This window comes from Amblyomma maculatum, chromosome 3, assembly GCF_055883805.1.
Source record: "Amblyomma maculatum isolate TAMU_Amacu chromosome 3, ASM5588380v1, whole genome shotgun sequence".
NCBI lineage: Eukaryota > Metazoa > Arthropoda > Arachnida > Ixodida > Ixodidae > Amblyomma > Amblyomma maculatum.
In genome coordinates, this window is record NC_139346.1 from 184,293,588 (window position 1) to 184,311,206 (window position 17,619).

At 48.1% G+C, this 17,619-nt stretch overlaps 1 protein-coding gene across 3 annotated transcripts in view; it reads left to right on the top strand.

Moving 5' to 3' along the window:
- The window catches only part of LOC146197142 (uncharacterized), a 210,027-nt gene that overhangs the window by 165,353 nt on the left and 27,055 nt on the right, over nucleotides 1-17,619 (top strand). For all 3 annotated transcript variants that reach the window (XM_084598916.1, XM_084598918.1, XM_084598917.1), the window contains exons 3-5: nucleotides 14,208-14,377; nucleotides 16,124-16,229; nucleotides 16,704-16,804. In XM_084598916.1, coding sequence (XP_084455042.1) covers nucleotides 14,208-14,377; nucleotides 16,124-16,229; nucleotides 16,704-16,804 — 377 coding nt within the window. The remainder of the gene's footprint in view (nucleotides 1-14,207; nucleotides 14,378-16,123; nucleotides 16,230-16,703; nucleotides 16,805-17,619) is intronic.

A 17,619-nucleotide genomic window follows, 5' to 3' on the forward strand; every position in this document is an offset into this window, starting at 1 on the left:
TCTGCATGCAAGCTGAGCGAGTGCGCGTGTCCCTCCCGGCTCCCCGCCTCTCACTTCGACCTGATTCTCATGTCCCGGGAGCTGCTGCTGTTGCTGCTGCTGCTTGCTCACTGTGCTTTTCCGTAAGATTGAGCCGCCTCCTCTCATCGGAAGCAGAGACCGCGCATGTTCCGGGCCACTCGCATCACGCCCAGGCCTTCCTGCCCTGCATCCATTCCTTCCCCGTGGTTCATTGCCGCTAATCTCCCTCTTCTTCGGTTCCCAGTCAACTGCATAACCTGAGCGCTGCTCACAACTGCTGACCCCTGTCCCGGCTTTAAAGCGCGCATCTTATTCGTGTAGTTTGGTCCAGTGTTTCTTTTTTTCCGTTCCGTGTGGGTGCATGCGATGGCGTGATGCGACTCGTCGAACCGGGGCGGTGGGACGTTATGGCGAAAAGACAAACACAAACAACAAAAACAAACAAGAGAGCGACTGCATATCTGTCGGTTGCGCGCGGCGTCTAACGTTTCCAGAGATAAATGCTCAGTCCGTGCATGCATCGCCTGTCTGCCTCCGCGGCCTCTTTCGGTGCCCCGACCTCCTCCTCCTCCTCCTCCTCCTCCTCCTCCTCGTCGTCGACAGCGAAAGTTGGCGGGGCTCGCGAGGCCTCCTAGAAAGAGTGTAGGAAACGCGTTTGCATGGAACGACCTGCGCGATAGAAACAGAGGCCGAAAAACAACAACAACAACAACAATTATGTGGCAGGAATAATTGATTTGCAGCTCCTTTTTAGGCGGTGTTGACCTGGATGGTTCCTACATATTTTTTTTTCTGTCGGGTCGCCCCAGTTTCCAACACTCGCCGCTTTGCGGCTTATTCAATTATTGCATGCGAGCTGAGTCCCGTTTCTCTCCGGCCATCCGTAGTGGGTCGTGGTCTCTCAGCAGCTGTTTGTTAATAATTTAGAAGGGCTCCCCGGAGCCTTTAGAAGGCGAAGTGCGGTATAGGCTTGGGGCTGGTGTCGAGGTTATATACACTTCCGCGTGTGCATCGTCTTTGAGCGTGTCTCTGATAATGACATATAAAGCCCCGCTTTAACCGAGCCGTACGTATGAACGTGCCTTAGTGGCCTACAGGGGTAACGTGAATGCCAGGGACCTAGCAGGCTGATTCTGACATAATCGTCCCATGTGAAACGAGAGACCCAAGTTGGCAGATATATATATATATATATATATATATATATATATATATATATATATGTATATGTATATGTATATGTATATGTATATATGTATATGTATATGTATATGTATATGTATATATGTATATGTATATGTATATATGTATATGTATATGTATATATATATGTATATATAAACGTATATTGCGAAAGCAATACTACTCGCACTTTCAAGCCTTCGCGTGACCCGGCCGCAGTTACGTCTTACCCACGTGACGCTGTGACGTCACACCCCACGTATCACACGGGCTGGCAGGAGCTGCCAACTTGGGTCTCTCGTTTCACATGGGACGATTATGTCAGAATCAGCCTGCTAGGTCCCTGGCATTCACGTTACCCCTGTAGGCCACTAAGGCACGTTCATACGTACGGCTCGGTTAAAGCGGGGCTTTATATGTGGGCTGAGCAAGAAGAAAAAGAGAAGAACGCTCGGTCACCCGCAGCTAATGCTTTCGCTCAATATTGGGTTCAGCAGCGTTGAACCCTTGTAATTTTTCTTTTTCCGCCACGAAAATGTCATTTTCTTTTTGTGTGTACAGTGTTAGGTTAGATAGAGCGGGGACTGTATTGCACCGTTCAAAACCGAACTGTCCATCGTACAGAACTGATTCCGAAACTTTGTCCTTTTAGTTCATCCCTAACAGAGTTTTGCCTAACTCCGTATGCGTAAATCAATATACGGTGCGCAAAACTTGGGGGCAGTGAAATGATGCCTGTTTTGTGCTGACCACCAGTTTCTTTGCTCTAGCGAAACTCAACTCGAATGATCATTCTTCACTTCTCGCAGCCCTCGTGGAAGATTGCGTAAAGCCCGGTCGCTATTTAGGTGGAATAATTTTAAATAGTAGCCTGTTTCACACAAAACAGTGTCCGCTGAATAATACATAGTATCAATTGTTTACCCGTTAAGGCATGCTTCTAATTTCTGTCGGTTGGCGCCGCTTTTTGATAATTCCTCAAGCGTTCGCAGTAGTGTTAGTGAAGAGTAATGCTAGAGTTAAAATAGCGGTGCCTCCTCAGACGCTGTGCGAGGAAAGGGAGGGGCTTTTACTTTTCTCAACTCTGGGGACTTCCATGCACAACACTTGTGTGCGTTTGGTGTGCGGTCCCGCTTGACAGCGTCCCTGCTCTGACCTTCATCGCTTCAGAATGGAGACTCTCTCATCCTTGCGTGTATACGGCGAGCGTGTCGTGTACAGGCTGGCCTTGCTCTTCAATCCCGTGCCCACGCCAGGCTGCCTTATTCGTCCTTTGTCGGGTATACCAAACGAGTATCCTTAAAACCCAGACAAAGTACAGCATGCGCTGGCTGTATAGGTTTCGTGTTTCCTGTGTAGATCGTTGAGGCAAAGGATACGCTGCGTACATCTTTCGCAGCGTTTTTTTTTTAATTTTTTCTAGTGCTCTCACCCTTTTCGTTCCGTTCAGATTTCGATATATACATGTATTTTGCAGAACCCGTACCTGCAAGGCCCCCCCTTTTTTCCCCGAAAACGCTCCCATTTCGAAATTTCCCACCCACCAGCATCCGTACGTCCTTTGAATCGAAGGGGTGGCCTTGCTCCATTTTGGGAGATTGCGCGCGGTAACCGGTTGAAGGCCTTCCTTTCCATTTTTCCCTCGTTTCCCTAGCCGTTGTGTGTTTTGGCCATGGTTTCCGGCGCACCGGTACGCCGTGGTCTAAGCTACGCCCAAGGTTACCGCGTTGAAAAATCGCTCTCCACCGTCCAACGAAGACAGCCGGCCGGCCTACCCACTTTTGCGTGCGACGGTATCCCGGTGCGGGTTCAAGGTTTTTCCTAAAAAAAATTGGAACGCCGCAACCGAACTTTTCTGCCCCTTTACCCCCTCCGTCTCCTCTTTTTCTGTTCTTTCTTTCGTCTGCTCGTATATGTAGTTGAAGGTACCGGGTGCATGTGGAAATATTGAGGGGAAAAGAGGAAACTGCAGGAACTGTGGTGGCAACATCAAGGCCGTCTGACAGAAAAGGGGAAACGAGGTCGAATAATGTGCGACAGCGGCTGAAAAGCTCTGGGTACACGTGCTTCAACGCATCGTCAGATACAGTGTGAAAGGAAATAATACAAACGCATTCACGCATACACGCCGGGTGTTCGCGCGAAGGTGAACCAGCCCTTTTTTTATATATAGGTTTTTTTTTAAATAATGGGTGGATAATGTTGCTAGTAAACTAATTTCTGAAAATGAAAATTTTCATTTATTGCTGTTGCGTGTCTGTCATCATTATCATCAGTTGGACTATACCCACCGCAGGGCAAAGGCCTCTCCCATATTTCTCCACAGAACCCGGTTCTGTGCTAGCTGCATCCACTTGACCCCTGCGAACTTCTTAATCTCATCCGCCCACCTAACTTTCTGCCGCCCCCTGCTACGCTTTCCTTCCCTTGGAATCCAGTTTGTTACCCTAAGCGACCATCGGTTATCCCCTCTACGCACTACATGCGCTGCCCATGCGCTCATTTCTTCTTGGTTTCCAATAGAATGTCATTAACTCGAGTTACTTCTCTGACACACTCTACGCGCTTCCTATCTCTTAATGTTACCCCTACCATTTTTCGTTCTGTAGCCCCCTGCGTTGTCCTCAACTTAAGTAGAACCCTCTTGGCTAGCCTCCACGTTTCAGCACCATAGAAATCGACAAGTGGGGCTGATTTCTGAATTAAGGAGTCTGGAAATAATGGGTTAGGGAAGGTACCGATTCAAAGCTTTGCGCCACACCACCTGTCGTTCTTTGGATAGTGAACTGTACGGTGGCGGATATGTTCTTCAGAGTCTGTGGCGTGTGGTGTAATCTTGGTATTTACACTCTGTGGCGTGTGGTGTAATCTTGGTATTTACGCCGCCATGCGACGAAAGTCAGAGACCCAGAAACCTATACTACCAGAGCAAAGCCCCGCCGTTCTCCCGCGACCACAATTAAACGGCAGCCGACCGTGTTCTCCCATTGCACTTTTAAGAGGAGCACAATAGCGGTGCGAAAACGTTCTGGCATGTAGATTCTTTTTTTCCCCCGGCCTTTGGAACGCAGTAAGAAGGACCACGTGAGATATACAGTGTAAAAAGCAATTCATCGAGATGTTGCCGAAGGTGCTCTACAGTTTTGTATCGCACTTTGGGTCTTCCAGCAAATATTTAAATACAGTTTAAAACGTCACAGGCTACTGCCAACATTATGCAGGCGGTTCCATTCGCATCCGATGTCTCAGTCAGGTGACTTTTACGTCACCTTTAGCCTCGGTCCCACGGCAAAAATTGTATTTTTGCTACAAACTGCAATAAATAAATAAATAAATCTTTAAAACCTTGACTCGTGTTACGTGGGACAACGTGTATATATTTCCGCGAACCCTTGTAATCTCTATTTGTTGCCGATGGCAGCTGCTGGCGTGCACCCTTATCACTTTGCTTGTACCGTACAAGGAAAGATCTTGCGTTCTTTATTTACGATCAGTGTCGCCAAGACGCGGCTTTATCATTTTCTTTGTCGTGAAAGATGGGCGAAGATGTATCTCGAATGATCCCATCCACTTGCGTCGGTCTCTGCTGTGTTGCACGTTGTGCTATAGTCAGCTTTCGTGCCTTTATCTGGATGTTTCTTCACCGACTTCAATTTGGTTTCGAGGAGTATCGACGACCTGCGAGCACGTTTGCTGCATGCTATCGCCACCGCCGAGTCACTGGTCAGCTCTTTTGCGGGCGCAAGTCAGCCCATTGAGGAGTTGTATACGCTTCATTGTTCTTTTATGCTCAATGCATTGTCACCAGCACAAGACAAATACGCATGCGCTCAAAGAATAAGTTACGGCTGTTTGAATCCAGTGACATAGAGCGGTGGACATTAAGAGCGCCTCCGACTAGCTCAGATTCCGTAAGGGGTGGTGCTCGTTTCATCTGTGTACCGTTGGCATACAATTATCGATCGACGCCGTTTTCCTAAAAGTTGCAAGCTATCTAGTATTCTAGGCAGGACTGTATAAAACGGAATTTCCAACAAGCGATGCGCGGCTTTGTTTTTAGGGCAAGCGTGTATATAACGCTTCACAGAAGTGCTGCCTTATTACGTATTTCCCGACGTAATGCGCACGGCATCAGTTTTCGAACGAAGCAAATGGCGTCGCAGATGCGAGACGGTGCGCTTAAGCGTTGCTGTTTGCTTTGCTTCATTAACGATCTGCCCTGTTCCATAAACACTGTTTAGTTCGGTGCCCGACGATGGCCTTCTGTGTTTCGAAGCGCTCTGATGCTCGCGTGCATTACACGCCAACGGCTCCCCATTCATCTCTGTACGGGGCTTGTTGTTCCAAAGCACGCCATCAATCAGCGCGAAACGCGCGCTCCCGGTAGCTGCAGTGCTTTGTCAGCAGCTGGCTTGAGCGGACAACTCTTAATTCTGCCCTGCGCCACACCCCGCGTGCACATTCAAGCCGCGTTGTCTTGTACGCACTGAACCCTCTCTCCATTTGACCCCTTGGCCCATTGTAGTCTCATGCTCGGTAGGAGGCCGTTTATATCCCACTCTCTTTTGTTTTTTTTCTCCCGCAAAACAGTCTGTAGTTCATGCATGCTTTCCCTGCAGCGTTGACGACAGTGGGGGCGCCACGAAAAGGCTGTTTAAGCACGTCCGTAAGACGCCCAGTGCAAACAAACGAGCCTGTCTGACAGACGCTGACAAGATCAAGATGCCGACGCTTCTTTGTTGTTTTTCTCTTCAGTAAGCCGAGTTTGCTGTGGCGGGTGCGCAAATTCGCGGAAAACTACGTTGCCTGCCCCCCCCCCCCCCCCCCCCCCCCCTCACGCGCACACACGCTCACAATCTGCTGTTCGTTATATTTGTGCCAGTAACAATAGCGGTTCACTTTTGTTCCATGTAAATTAGCGTCTGGGTTTTAAGCTCAAAATGCTTTCAGCTCTCTAATCATCAAATCAAAGCGACCATCATCCGAACCTGAAGCCGAACGTGAGAGAGAAGATCGCGACGCCGAACACGAGGCGGTATTATTTCAGTGGTCCTAAATTCTTCGTCAGTATCCGGCAGAAGAAAAAACCCTCTCTGTCCAAAGTGAGCGTCAGAACAGGGCCCGTATTCCGAGTTTGCGTCGTTATCGAAGAGTCGCTATCTCACGTGACCTCGAGTCATCTGATTGGTCGAAACGCCGGAACAGGGTGTTGCCAATACGGAACCGGAAGAGGTGTCCACATCATATTCCGGGGTTTCCACCAATCAGAATACTCGAGGTCGGGGAGATAGCGACTTATTCGATAACGACGCAAACTCGGAATACGGGTCCAGTTTCGCTTGACCACTCAGCCATAGTCTTCTTCTTCTTTTTTCATTGCCTGGCGCTGGCATACAGCAACGAATCGTCAATAAAAACGCACAAGCACACATTGTCCACTGTAGCGATGTCAACACCATAATCATCCAGCCATGCGCTGCCTTCGTCGGGTTATAATTCCGAACCGGGCCATCTTCGTATATACCCTCGCGCGGCGTGTGTTGCATGGTGGTATCTCAATCTTTGGACGTCGTCCACCGCGTGGACATCGTCGACTTCGCCTTTCACCCGTTCTTATACGGCACCAGCGGCCGCGTAGAGAGAAAAACGATGCTTTTGAGGAAAGAAAGCCTGCTGCGATTGCGATAGTTGGGGCGTATACAGACGCCACCTCTTTGGGGTCCGCGGCGCAGGTCACTGCATGTGGTCGGCACGCGCCGAAATTTGCAGGAGTGTATATACATATCCGAGCGCGTTGTCACTCGCTAAGAAAATCAGAGTGGCTGATAGATGCTTCGAGACTCGAGTGTGGCTACCACCATGTGCGAACCGTCCTGAGATTGTCGTTTAACTGACGTGTCGTCATCGCGCTACAGCGCTTGTCCTGTAGCTTGCGCTGTTTTTATTAGCAAAATGCATAGTCCGTTCAGCTCGTGGAATTACATGCGTTCTGAATACGGGGCTGTGGACTGTGCTTAACCTTTTTAGAGACTAACCTTAGAGAGTTTATATTTTTCAGGGACCTTGTTTTTCGGGGCGGGGTCAAAAAGGGTATACTTTGTGCAAATAGCGACTGTTATTTAACGTAGCCCGAACACACTCGGGTCTCATAATCGCTGCGCGCAGGCGTGTGACGTCACCTGTGACGACGATGACCATGGCTTTACAGTGATGTTTGCTTTACTGATTGGGCGTTTCGGTGCTTTATAAACATCACGGAGCTTGGGGTTTTAAACACACGTCCACAATCTTCTTCAGCGGCTTGCCGGTGCGTATTGGACCCTCACGTTTTCAGCGCCCACCTTCTGAAAGTTATTGTTGCGGAAGAATCGCTCTTCCCGTTTTCGCACGAGTGTCGGTGGCGCTTGTGCTGTTTCCTGCATCGGAAGCACGCCGCGCGGACATCATGACAGCATAAATTAGTCTGAGCAAGAAAAAAGAAAGAAAAAAAAAAAGCAATACTTCCGAGCCCACACCGCCTAAGGCACCGTGACAACTGCCGGAACGTCGCAGTGCGCGTTGCACGCTCTATTTACGATCGGACCTTTCGCGATGCTCTTGATAAGCGGCTCTTCTTTCACGGCCACTTCTTCCGCTGGAGAGGATGAAGCTGCGCGTGGGTAAATAAAGAGTCGCGAGGAGGAAGGAAGGAACAGCGATGCACTCGAGTGACCACGGCAGCTAAACACAGAGCGCGACGTGTGTGCACATGGGCTTAGTTTTTGCCAGACGTAAGAGAAGGCCGGCGGCGCCATGAATGCCCCGGTAGCCGGCCGGCTCAACGTCGCGCCTGCAAGACCGCTTCTCCGCCTGGCAGCAGCAAGAGGAGGAGGAAGAGGCAACTCGGCTCCTCCGCTTCTTGGGCGCTGCTACGCAAAGCGGCTGCGATAAGCGGAGAAGCGGGTCAAGGACGACGGAGCCGCCACTCCTCCCCACTTCCCCCATCTGCGGGGGAGAAGTGCCGCGCACACACACCGCGCCACGCCACCCAAAAGACAAAAGCGCAGTACCAGCGCCGTAGAAGACGAGAAGACAGCAACGACAGCCACCGCCGAACCGTGCGCGCTGCGCCGCGTTCCCCCTCCCCACAGCGCATACAGTGAAGGAGGAGCTGGTATGGCTGCTCCTCAACTTGGCGGCGGTGTCTGTGTGTGTGTGTCTTGCGTATGTGCGTGTTTGCGCGCGCTCCTTAGTTTTTCGCGGCGCCGGCGGCACGCATCCGCGGTTGCCGACCTCGTTTCCTTCGTCCCGCTGACGCCGCCTCCCCCTGGTCTTCCGCTGTGTCGCATCCGTCCGTTCCATCCTCACGGCGATCGCACACGTCCTAAGGGCCAGGAGGCCTGTGGCAGATCCTTCTCACTCGCGCCGCTTCAGAATGCGACAGACTGCTTGGAGCGTGAGCTTGCACACCTTATGCAAGCTCACGCTCCAAGCAGTCTCTCGCATTCTGAAGCACCTTATGCAAAGCTCCGCAAGCATGTTTTGCCACAAACTGCTGTCGTACCCGACAAAGTGGTCGAGTGCGCGCTTTGAACGATCACAATCCTCGCTGTCCCGTTGCATTCTCAATCCTTCCACTGAGAGCTTTGCCATTTGGCTAAGTATTGAGGTCCGGGTTCGCTGGACTCGCACTGCTTGTTTATTACAGCGTCTTTGTGAAATGTACAGTCCAAGTGCCTTGCCTCTGAGCAATATAATGATGACCTTGCTACACCTGCGGGAGCCCTCAACTGACAAGAGCTCCCATCACCTCGTAGATTTGCAACGCTGACGATGAAAAATGAGCCACGCTGTGTGCTAAACCGTAGGGGCTGAGCATTATTTCACAAAGGCTGTACGCTTTCTTTTAGCGATTCGATATACTGCGCGTCCCCGACATGCCCCCCTTCCGTGGTCAACCACCGTACACCTGTTTCCCCACAATAGGCTATGTGCACATGAGCAGAGGAAGTGACGCGCACGTAGCGATACAAGAATGCATAAAAAAAACGTCCACTGGCCACAGAAATGACACTCAACACTGTGAACATAGCACAAAGCTGCGCGTTGGAGTGACGGTATGGTAGTAATGCAAGATGGGGACGGAATGAGCGCTCTGCAGCGGCGGGTGAGCAGCCACGAGCCTCCGTCGTGCGTCCGCGGTTCCATCACTTTGGTAATCGCCGTGACCGGGGACAGGTGCACACTGATAGCTACCTCGCGCCAACCACTCTGTGCGGGAGACCAAATACCGCATCCGAAAGTTCAGTGAACTTCACACCTCTCTTAGGGCCTATGCGTGGTCTAGAAACAAAACAACAAAAAAACGTTGCCCATTGCATTGCACATTTTGCTCGGAGATGCTTTTGCCCTTTCCTTTAAGCTCTCTGTACACTTTACGGCCGTCGTTTGACATGCTACAACGTCTGAGATTTCGATTCCGGCTTTTTATGACCTCGCTCGGTGGCTGATACTTCCGGTGGCTGATATTTCCGAGATATTCTAGACGCGATAGCGTTAATGGACACGTTACGTCGAAAATTCAGCGTTTGTTTTGGCGTCGGTGCTGTCGGCGTCGTGAGCAAAACAAAAAAAAAAAAAAAAAAAAAAAAAAAAAGAAAGGAAGAAAAAGAAAGAATCAAGGACACTTTGCCGACTAAATTGATGAAAGGCGAAAGCCTGAGTGCTGCGCCAAATTTGCGCCTGTCCTCAGGTGCAAGCATTTCGAGGAGATGACATCAGCCCGTTAGCGACGAGATCGCGCTCCTTGTATCTTCGCAGTTGTTCTACGTTTATTGATGTCGCAACTGCCAGTTATTAGTAATTGTTACTTAACGAGTCATTAATCAGTGGTTATATAATTAACCAATAATTAATCACGTATTAGTTAATTAATCAATTATTGTCGTGTGGCTATATAAGGCACGCATTCGCGTATACTGTGGGGATGCTATGTGATTCGTCGATACCTCCATGACGTCATCCCGTCTCGACCAATCAGAGCCGCCGCAAAAGCGTGACACTTTTGCTGACGACAACGATGAGACAATAGAAGCTTTCGCCTTAAAACCATGGGAAAGGCACTGGGCGGCTTTAGCTGGCAGCTGATACGGCCGAGCACCGATTATTCAATGATTTGTGCTACTTAATGACATATCAGAAATTTGGGAGAAGCTGCCAACTCTGGTTGCTCATTTGATGCAGAAATGCGGAATAAGAATCAGCCTTCCAGTGCTTTTCGATGCCGAGTCAGCAACCCTACTTCTAGGCCATGCGGACACGTTCATATACTTCTTGGTTAAAGTAGTGTTTTATATTTCGGTTGGTTAAAGGCGGAGGTTAAGTCAACCTCTTAATTTTTTTTTTTCTCCTTTTGTCTCAGAAACTGACGACGTTTTCGAGGTGGTGGAAAACTCAGCTCGTCGGCTTTGAAAGGCGAACCTTATAGAAGGCAGCGAAGTCAATTCCAGGACTCCGCGCACCATGTGACGATGTATTGAGGGGGAGCCAGCTAATAGGCCACGAGTGCTTTTTCGACACTGCGGCAGATGGCTGGGGTTAACACGGCTGGTTTGCCGAGACGGACGATCGTCGTCCCAGTTTCTCACGGTTCGTAACGAGTACAGGGACGTGTGTCGAATTCTTTTTCCTGTACCCGACCGTGCCTGTCGTGTCGACGAACATCTGCTTACCCTCGTTAGACGGAGGATCACATGTGTTAATCCTATCGTTAGGGCAGGCGTCGCACGTAAAACCATTGGCCCCAGTCCAAAGGTGACCGTTACCTGCTCCTCCCGAACCCCGAGAACCAATAAGGTGAACCCCTTTAATCTTGTTGAGGACTTTCGGCATATTCGGAAATAACGCTTAATTCGGACACATTCTAAGGTGTTTGGGAGGGAGATTTATACGCTAGAATTTTTGAGCAGCGGTTAGGACACTTCACCTTTACTGTGACAATTAGGCAACCCCCCCCCCCCCCCCCCCCCCACACACACACACACAAACACCGTCTAATTTTGTCTAATTTTTCTCTGTAGTCGCAGGCGTTGAGGAAGTCGGAGGCGCGACTGCATTGCCCTCGTCGCACTTGTTAGGAAAGCCCCGTGGGGCATCGTTACTGGTAACGCCCTATGTTGAGATATGTCTTTGCTGGCACTTGGATTACCTTGTTTTCGAATGGCGCGTAAATGAAAAAGAAACTTAAACCAGCCCTTGACAGGCCACATCGTCATGCACTATATTGTACCATTATAGTAGTGTTTCATCATCCAAAAAACAGCGCGAACAAACGGGGACGAAAGGAAGAAACCACAGGACAGCGGTTGTTCCTGTGGTTTCTTCCTTTCGTCCCCGTTTGTTCGCGCTGTGTTTTGGATGATGTATCGCCAACTCGCCCGCTTAACTATCCTGTTCAATAGTAGTGTTTTAAGCCGTAAATCTGTTTCCAAGCCCCCTTGTCTCGTGTCCGTACATACATCCTAAGTCGTGTTGGTATGCTACTGCAAAATTTATTTGAAGCGCGAAATTCAAAGACTGACTCACGTCTCGCCACTTCCGAAGCTTCCTGCAACTGGGGTGTAGACGAAGAAAAAAAAAAACGATAGATAATAACGATGTTTCCGGAAAGGTTGCGGGGGGCGTTTAGAGCCTGTAACCCGCTTTCGAACCCGGCCTGCAAAAATACGTGCGTAAAAGACGGCGACGTCTCCTTCCGGAGTCTGGAGGGATGTCACTGTCATTATTGATGGAAGAGGATTGCGGTTTACTCCGGTTCGCGAACGAGCAGACACGTGTTCAACAGACAGACGGAGGCCAGGCGTGTAGCGTGCCCAGTGAAAATGAGACGCTCAGCGAACCGGAGCTGCCGCCGCAGGAGCGTAAACACGGAAACGCGCGGCTCGAGTGTGGGCGTGCTGCTGCTTTGGGTCTTGCGTGGACCGAAAGGTTTACTCTCCCATGAAGAGAAAACTCACCAGCGGCGCAGGGAGGGGGAGGATCTTCCGTGCGCGCACATGTTTGTTGGCACAGGACGTACGTCCTCGTTGTGCTTCACCCCCCCTCATTTGTCTTTTTCTTTCGAATCTTTTTGTTTTCGTTGGCAGACGAAACGTGCTGTTTGTGTTCGTGCGTTTGTTAAACTCTTTTCGCGCGTCTCGCTTTAACCGCATCCTTTTCACGGGGGTATTGAAAACGTCTTATTTTTAATTTTTCGTATGTCTGTGATGTTTCGGTAGCGCCGGGTTAACGGCCTCTGTTGCTGCCAGACGACACTTTTGCTTTTATTAGTGTTAAAAAGGATCAGCGTTTAGATCCGCTGACAGAGAGTTGTGCTCCCAAAGTCGTGTTTTTCGGACTCTTGTCTAGGCCTCGATATTTTGTTCCTTTGGATGGTTTCGCGGCTGGTTCACCTTGTATGGTTGACGTGATGAGTTGGTGCATTTTTGTTAGTGTTTTACAGCATGCTTCCTGATTGTGCGTTTTGTTTGAGCAAGGGAAAGCTGTATTCAGACAACGTGCCTGTGTACCCATGCATTGTGTACATGCACGCCTTGGCCGTGCATCCCTTGGTCGTGTTCCTCTTGGTCGTGTTCCTCTTGGTCGTGTTCCTCTTGGTCGTGTTCCTCTTGGTCGTGTTCCCAATGGTAATGTTCCCATTGGTAATGTTCCCATTGGTAATGTTCCCATTGGTAGTGTTCCCATTGGTAGTGTTCCCATGAGACGTGCTCCTTGCTCTTGAGCTCTTTCAAGTTTGAGCGGAGCCTGCGTCTCATTACGCTCTAGTTATAGCGCTCATGTCAGTGATTCAGTGGCTATGACTTTCTGACGTTGTGAACGAGTTGGAGGCCGCATCTCGATTGAAAAATGGAGAAATGTACGAACACTGATAGTTTGCTGCACTTAAAGGGTCACCTAGGTGGTCTCAATAATTTCGGAGCTCTTCACTGCAGTGTCTTTTATTGCCAGCGCTGTTGGTTTGTCACGAGAAATTTCGTGTAATAAATGATGACGTACGAAAAGGAAGAACCTGTGAGTGAAAACAGAACCCGGTTTCCGGTAGTCGCAAGAGCTGCGAATCCTGGCCGACATTTTGCAGCGAAAAAAAAAAAAAAAGTCGAGTTAATTCTGAACCTTCTGTCATATTTACAGCACCGTTATTTCTGTCTCTCCCAAGTCTGGTCCCTAAACTGAGTGTCTGTGGCCGCCGACTTTTGGCGCTCCACTAAGCGAACTCTTTTAGCCCTCTTGTCCTCATCCATTTTCTTGCAGACAAGGAGCAGGAAACGCACATCCGTATCATGCTGTCAGAAACGGCGTCAAAAGGGCGTTTGCATTGCCAAGCTGACCTCGCTGGCTGTGCGAAGTGGGCTTCTCTGTTACTCGCGGGTGTATTGAGGCGGAGCAACCTTACGGTAGTCGGCTCTTGGCTCGTCTACGTGTCTGAGCGCGCTCGTGAAGGCGAAAATGTGCTAGTGGCATGTGATGTATTTCAGTGCAAATCACCTCGCTGGTTTGTGGCCTTAGACGCAATTTTGTTGCTGCGCCATTACCGCTACGATGATCATCCGGCCGTCGAACAGGACATCTACTTCTGTTGCTTTGAGTGTACGAGACGGAAGCTTAGCGCATGTACTGCAATTTTCGACTGATCCGATTGAAAGTCCGTGTCTCTCTACGATGAATGTAATGTAGACTTTGTAAAAACAGTGAAGCGCTGCCGATTAGCTTGTAGCAACGGGCGTTCTTTAATTACCTTGAGCTGGAGATCGTACAACATTGTCGTTTTTACTGAGCCTGCGTCGAAATGCTGCCGCCGCGGTCGGTATATGGGACTCTCGAATTCGCGCTGCAACAACCCGTGCATGAACTTCGCCTTTTTCCGCGGTGCTTCATAATGCATCGTGCTGTACATATGTGCCTTATAGGTGCCGAGTCGTCTAGGCCAACTGTGACACTTTTTTTTTTTTTTTTTTCATTGTGTGCAGGCTCTGGCAAGACGACCCTGCTGAACGCGTTGGCCGGCCGCATCCGCACAGACTCCGGCGTGACGCTACTTAACGGCGAACCGCTGAACAAGCAGCTCCGCCGGCGCATCTGCTACGTCCTCCAGCAAGACATCTTCTTCCCGGACCTCACGCTAAGACAGACGCTCAACGTGGGTGTACAACTGCTGACATTGACGCGACTTTCAATGCGTGTGCGACATTTAACGCCGAGTACTTGAAATGGATTGGCGCAGACAGGCAGCCTCGAAGCTGCCAGTTTGTGCCTATCGATCAGCTAATCGCGATAACAGTAAAAACAAAATCCAATTGAAGATCACCTCTTGGAATCGCTTTGAGCCAACTACACTTTCCAGTTGCTTTTTTTTTTTTTTTTTTTTTTTTTTTTTTTTTTTTTTTTTTTTTTTTTTTTTTTGCCCTCCACCAGCTTGCACACAGTGTGCTTAGTGGGACATACCAACTGGATCCAAGGGCAATACTCGCTGTGTACGATGGGTCCAACCGGTTGGATCTATTGGATAAGATCCATTGCATATAATGGGCCCAAGAAACATACAAATTGGAGCAAAAGGAAAACTCTACAATTGATTGAGTACATACCAGTTGAAACAAAAGAGAAACTGATTTTGTGAGAAGTGCAGGGAGACACTGCCTGGTGCCGAGTAACATCTTTAAGCAAGAATGAAAGCTATTAGAATTGCATGCTTTGATGGAAATAAAGATCGACAAGCATGCATGTGTCGCATTAAAAAATGCATATGGTCACACTGATAGCATAAACTAAATATGTATGTACATACAGTCCCGGCCATAATAATACTAAGCATGCCTAGGCAATAGTAACCTTTGTCACATATGTAAGATAATTAATATTAAGAAGGTTTTATGCACATGCTAGCACGCGTTGCTGGTGCGCTCGTGCATGGACCCAATTGTAGCCATAATATCTTCTCTATGGAATGTGAGAAAATATCGAACATCAGAATCATGTTCTCTAATATTGTGACTGCAGCTGTACGCCCAGTCAGCACACTTATTTGCTTTCATGTTACCAACCCCGGTCATCACTCATTTTAGGGCCAGTGATACTTGCCTATTGAGTGCAATCATTTCATCGAGTTTCTACCGCAGTGATAGTGCAGAAGACGAATACAAATTAGTGATTTATGTGGCTGATAGCTTTATTATTAGATCATATTAGTTATGTCTTGTTTGTCAAATATGCTGTGTTCACATATAGATACATTGGGTGCATTTGAACAGCTCAATTGGATGCATTTATTAAGACCAGTTAGGCTTGCCAGTTGTCAAAAGATTAATAAAACAGAGTATCCAGCCAGGACATGACTTATCAATTAAAGAGAGGTGCAACTTTTATAGCTTCAGCACTGCTGAGTCCAAGCTGCAGTCTAGATTTTGCACTAGTGCCAGGTCCAATTGGACTATTCCAATAGATTTATAATGTTCTCTACGGTGGCTCATCTGAAGAGGCTGATATAAATGATATGACATGAAGGGGCGGATTCAATGGTGCTGTTATGCAGAGACTTATGCGGGGGCTGATATGCCTTGCCATAGGCATAAAGTCTGAACGTCTGTGCCTATATGCAGGTGCAGAGGTTCAGGTGCGCTGGTGTGCAGGCGCCAGTATGCAGGAGCTGATCTAATAGGGTGCTTGAAGGGTTGTTCTGAGGGGGTGCATTGAAGGGCTGCACTGATGGGACGGCTTTAGGCCTCTTGTCACGTGTCAGGGCTGTCACGTTTTTTGGGACACTGTTTAATTTTGCTCATATATATGGTTAAAGGAGCCAAATGTGCCACTCCCCAATTCCTCCCTCTCATTTTGAAAGAAACATTAAATTTGACACAAATAATAAATAACTTTTTCCTTTTTACAGTACACAGCACAACTACGGCTTCCCGAAAGCATGTCATACCATGAGAAGATGGAACACGTCAACCAGATCATCGATGTACTGGACCTTTCAAGGTGTCAAGACACAAGTATGTCAGCATAATATTTTGATAATTTATTTTCTAGGTCATTATTGTAGAAGTTATGTTTATGGGCTATCTTTTGGTACTGCACATGCAGCAAAATGCCACCATTTAGGAATGTAAGTTAAAAAAAAAATTCAGTGCAAATTTTAAGACAGCATTTTTGTAGTCCAAATTTCTTCTTGGAAGGGCATTCATGTCGGCAACCAGGGCACATATCAAGATAAATTACAGTGCTCTCCATGTTAGATATTGACTTAAATCGGGATGATGAACTAGTTTATCTCTTCTTGTATAGGCAAGACGCTTGCCAGTGTTGGGGAATAGATGCCAGAATGAGGTGCAGACACTAGCCGGTGTTGATTATGTCCTTCAGATATCATTCTTTTGCTATTTGGCAACACTGGGTGGCATTTTCTCCAATGCTTCCTTGTTAAAATTTTACCACTGATTTGCTTCCTGAATGATTCTCCTATGCAGTAATCGGGGACGTGATGAAACGTGGCTTATCTGGTGGCGAGAAGAAGCGTGCGAGCATAGCATGCGAACTCCTCACAAACCCCACAGTCATGCTCATTGACGTAAGTATGCATCAAACTATAGCAAGATTTGTTGTCGGGTTAGTTGGTGATTCGTCTGCTGAAGCCATGGAAAAGTTTGCTAAACGGAACAAGTGCATTTTCCTGTGGCTTGTGCATGCGTCAAACTGTTTCTTATTTTACAGCGACACCTTTTAAGACCGCCAAATTTTCTGTTTATGTGGCATTAGGATTGTGAAAATTAGCATTGATATAACACACCAGCGGCAACATGTCACACTGATTCGTCATCATAAAGTGGCTTCATAAAGACCACTGTGAAAAAGTGCCATGGTGATTGACCAGAAATCTGCTCACTTATTAGTCCAAACAGTGACGTTGCTTGTGATGTCCTTGTTTTCGGTGTGGTCAGATCTGTTCACGTGGATTGAAATGATGAGTAATGAATAAACTGCCGTGTATGGACTGTGAATATTTATTAAATACTCCAACTGGCATTGTCAGTTTACATCATTGTAGCTGATATTGGCTTAATATCTCATTCCTGCAAGGTCTAGTCAGTTTTACAGTGCTGCTGTCGCTGGTTAGTTTGGAGGTTTAGCATTGGCAGTAGTGGTGGCATAACCAGGTAACGTGGCTTCTTGCACATCAGTGGACTCATAAAATGTCACTTCTAATTGGCCACCAGAGTTATGGAACAATTGCCTGCGTTTCCTGAAAATAGGATTACAAGATTGATATATAAACGTTGTCTACAAATAATATTTAAGAGAGCTTCATTCTGTCATAAAAATTGCCGACAACAGCTGCTCCGTATTATGCATTACAGAGTACCATAATTGGCCTGCAATTTGTTT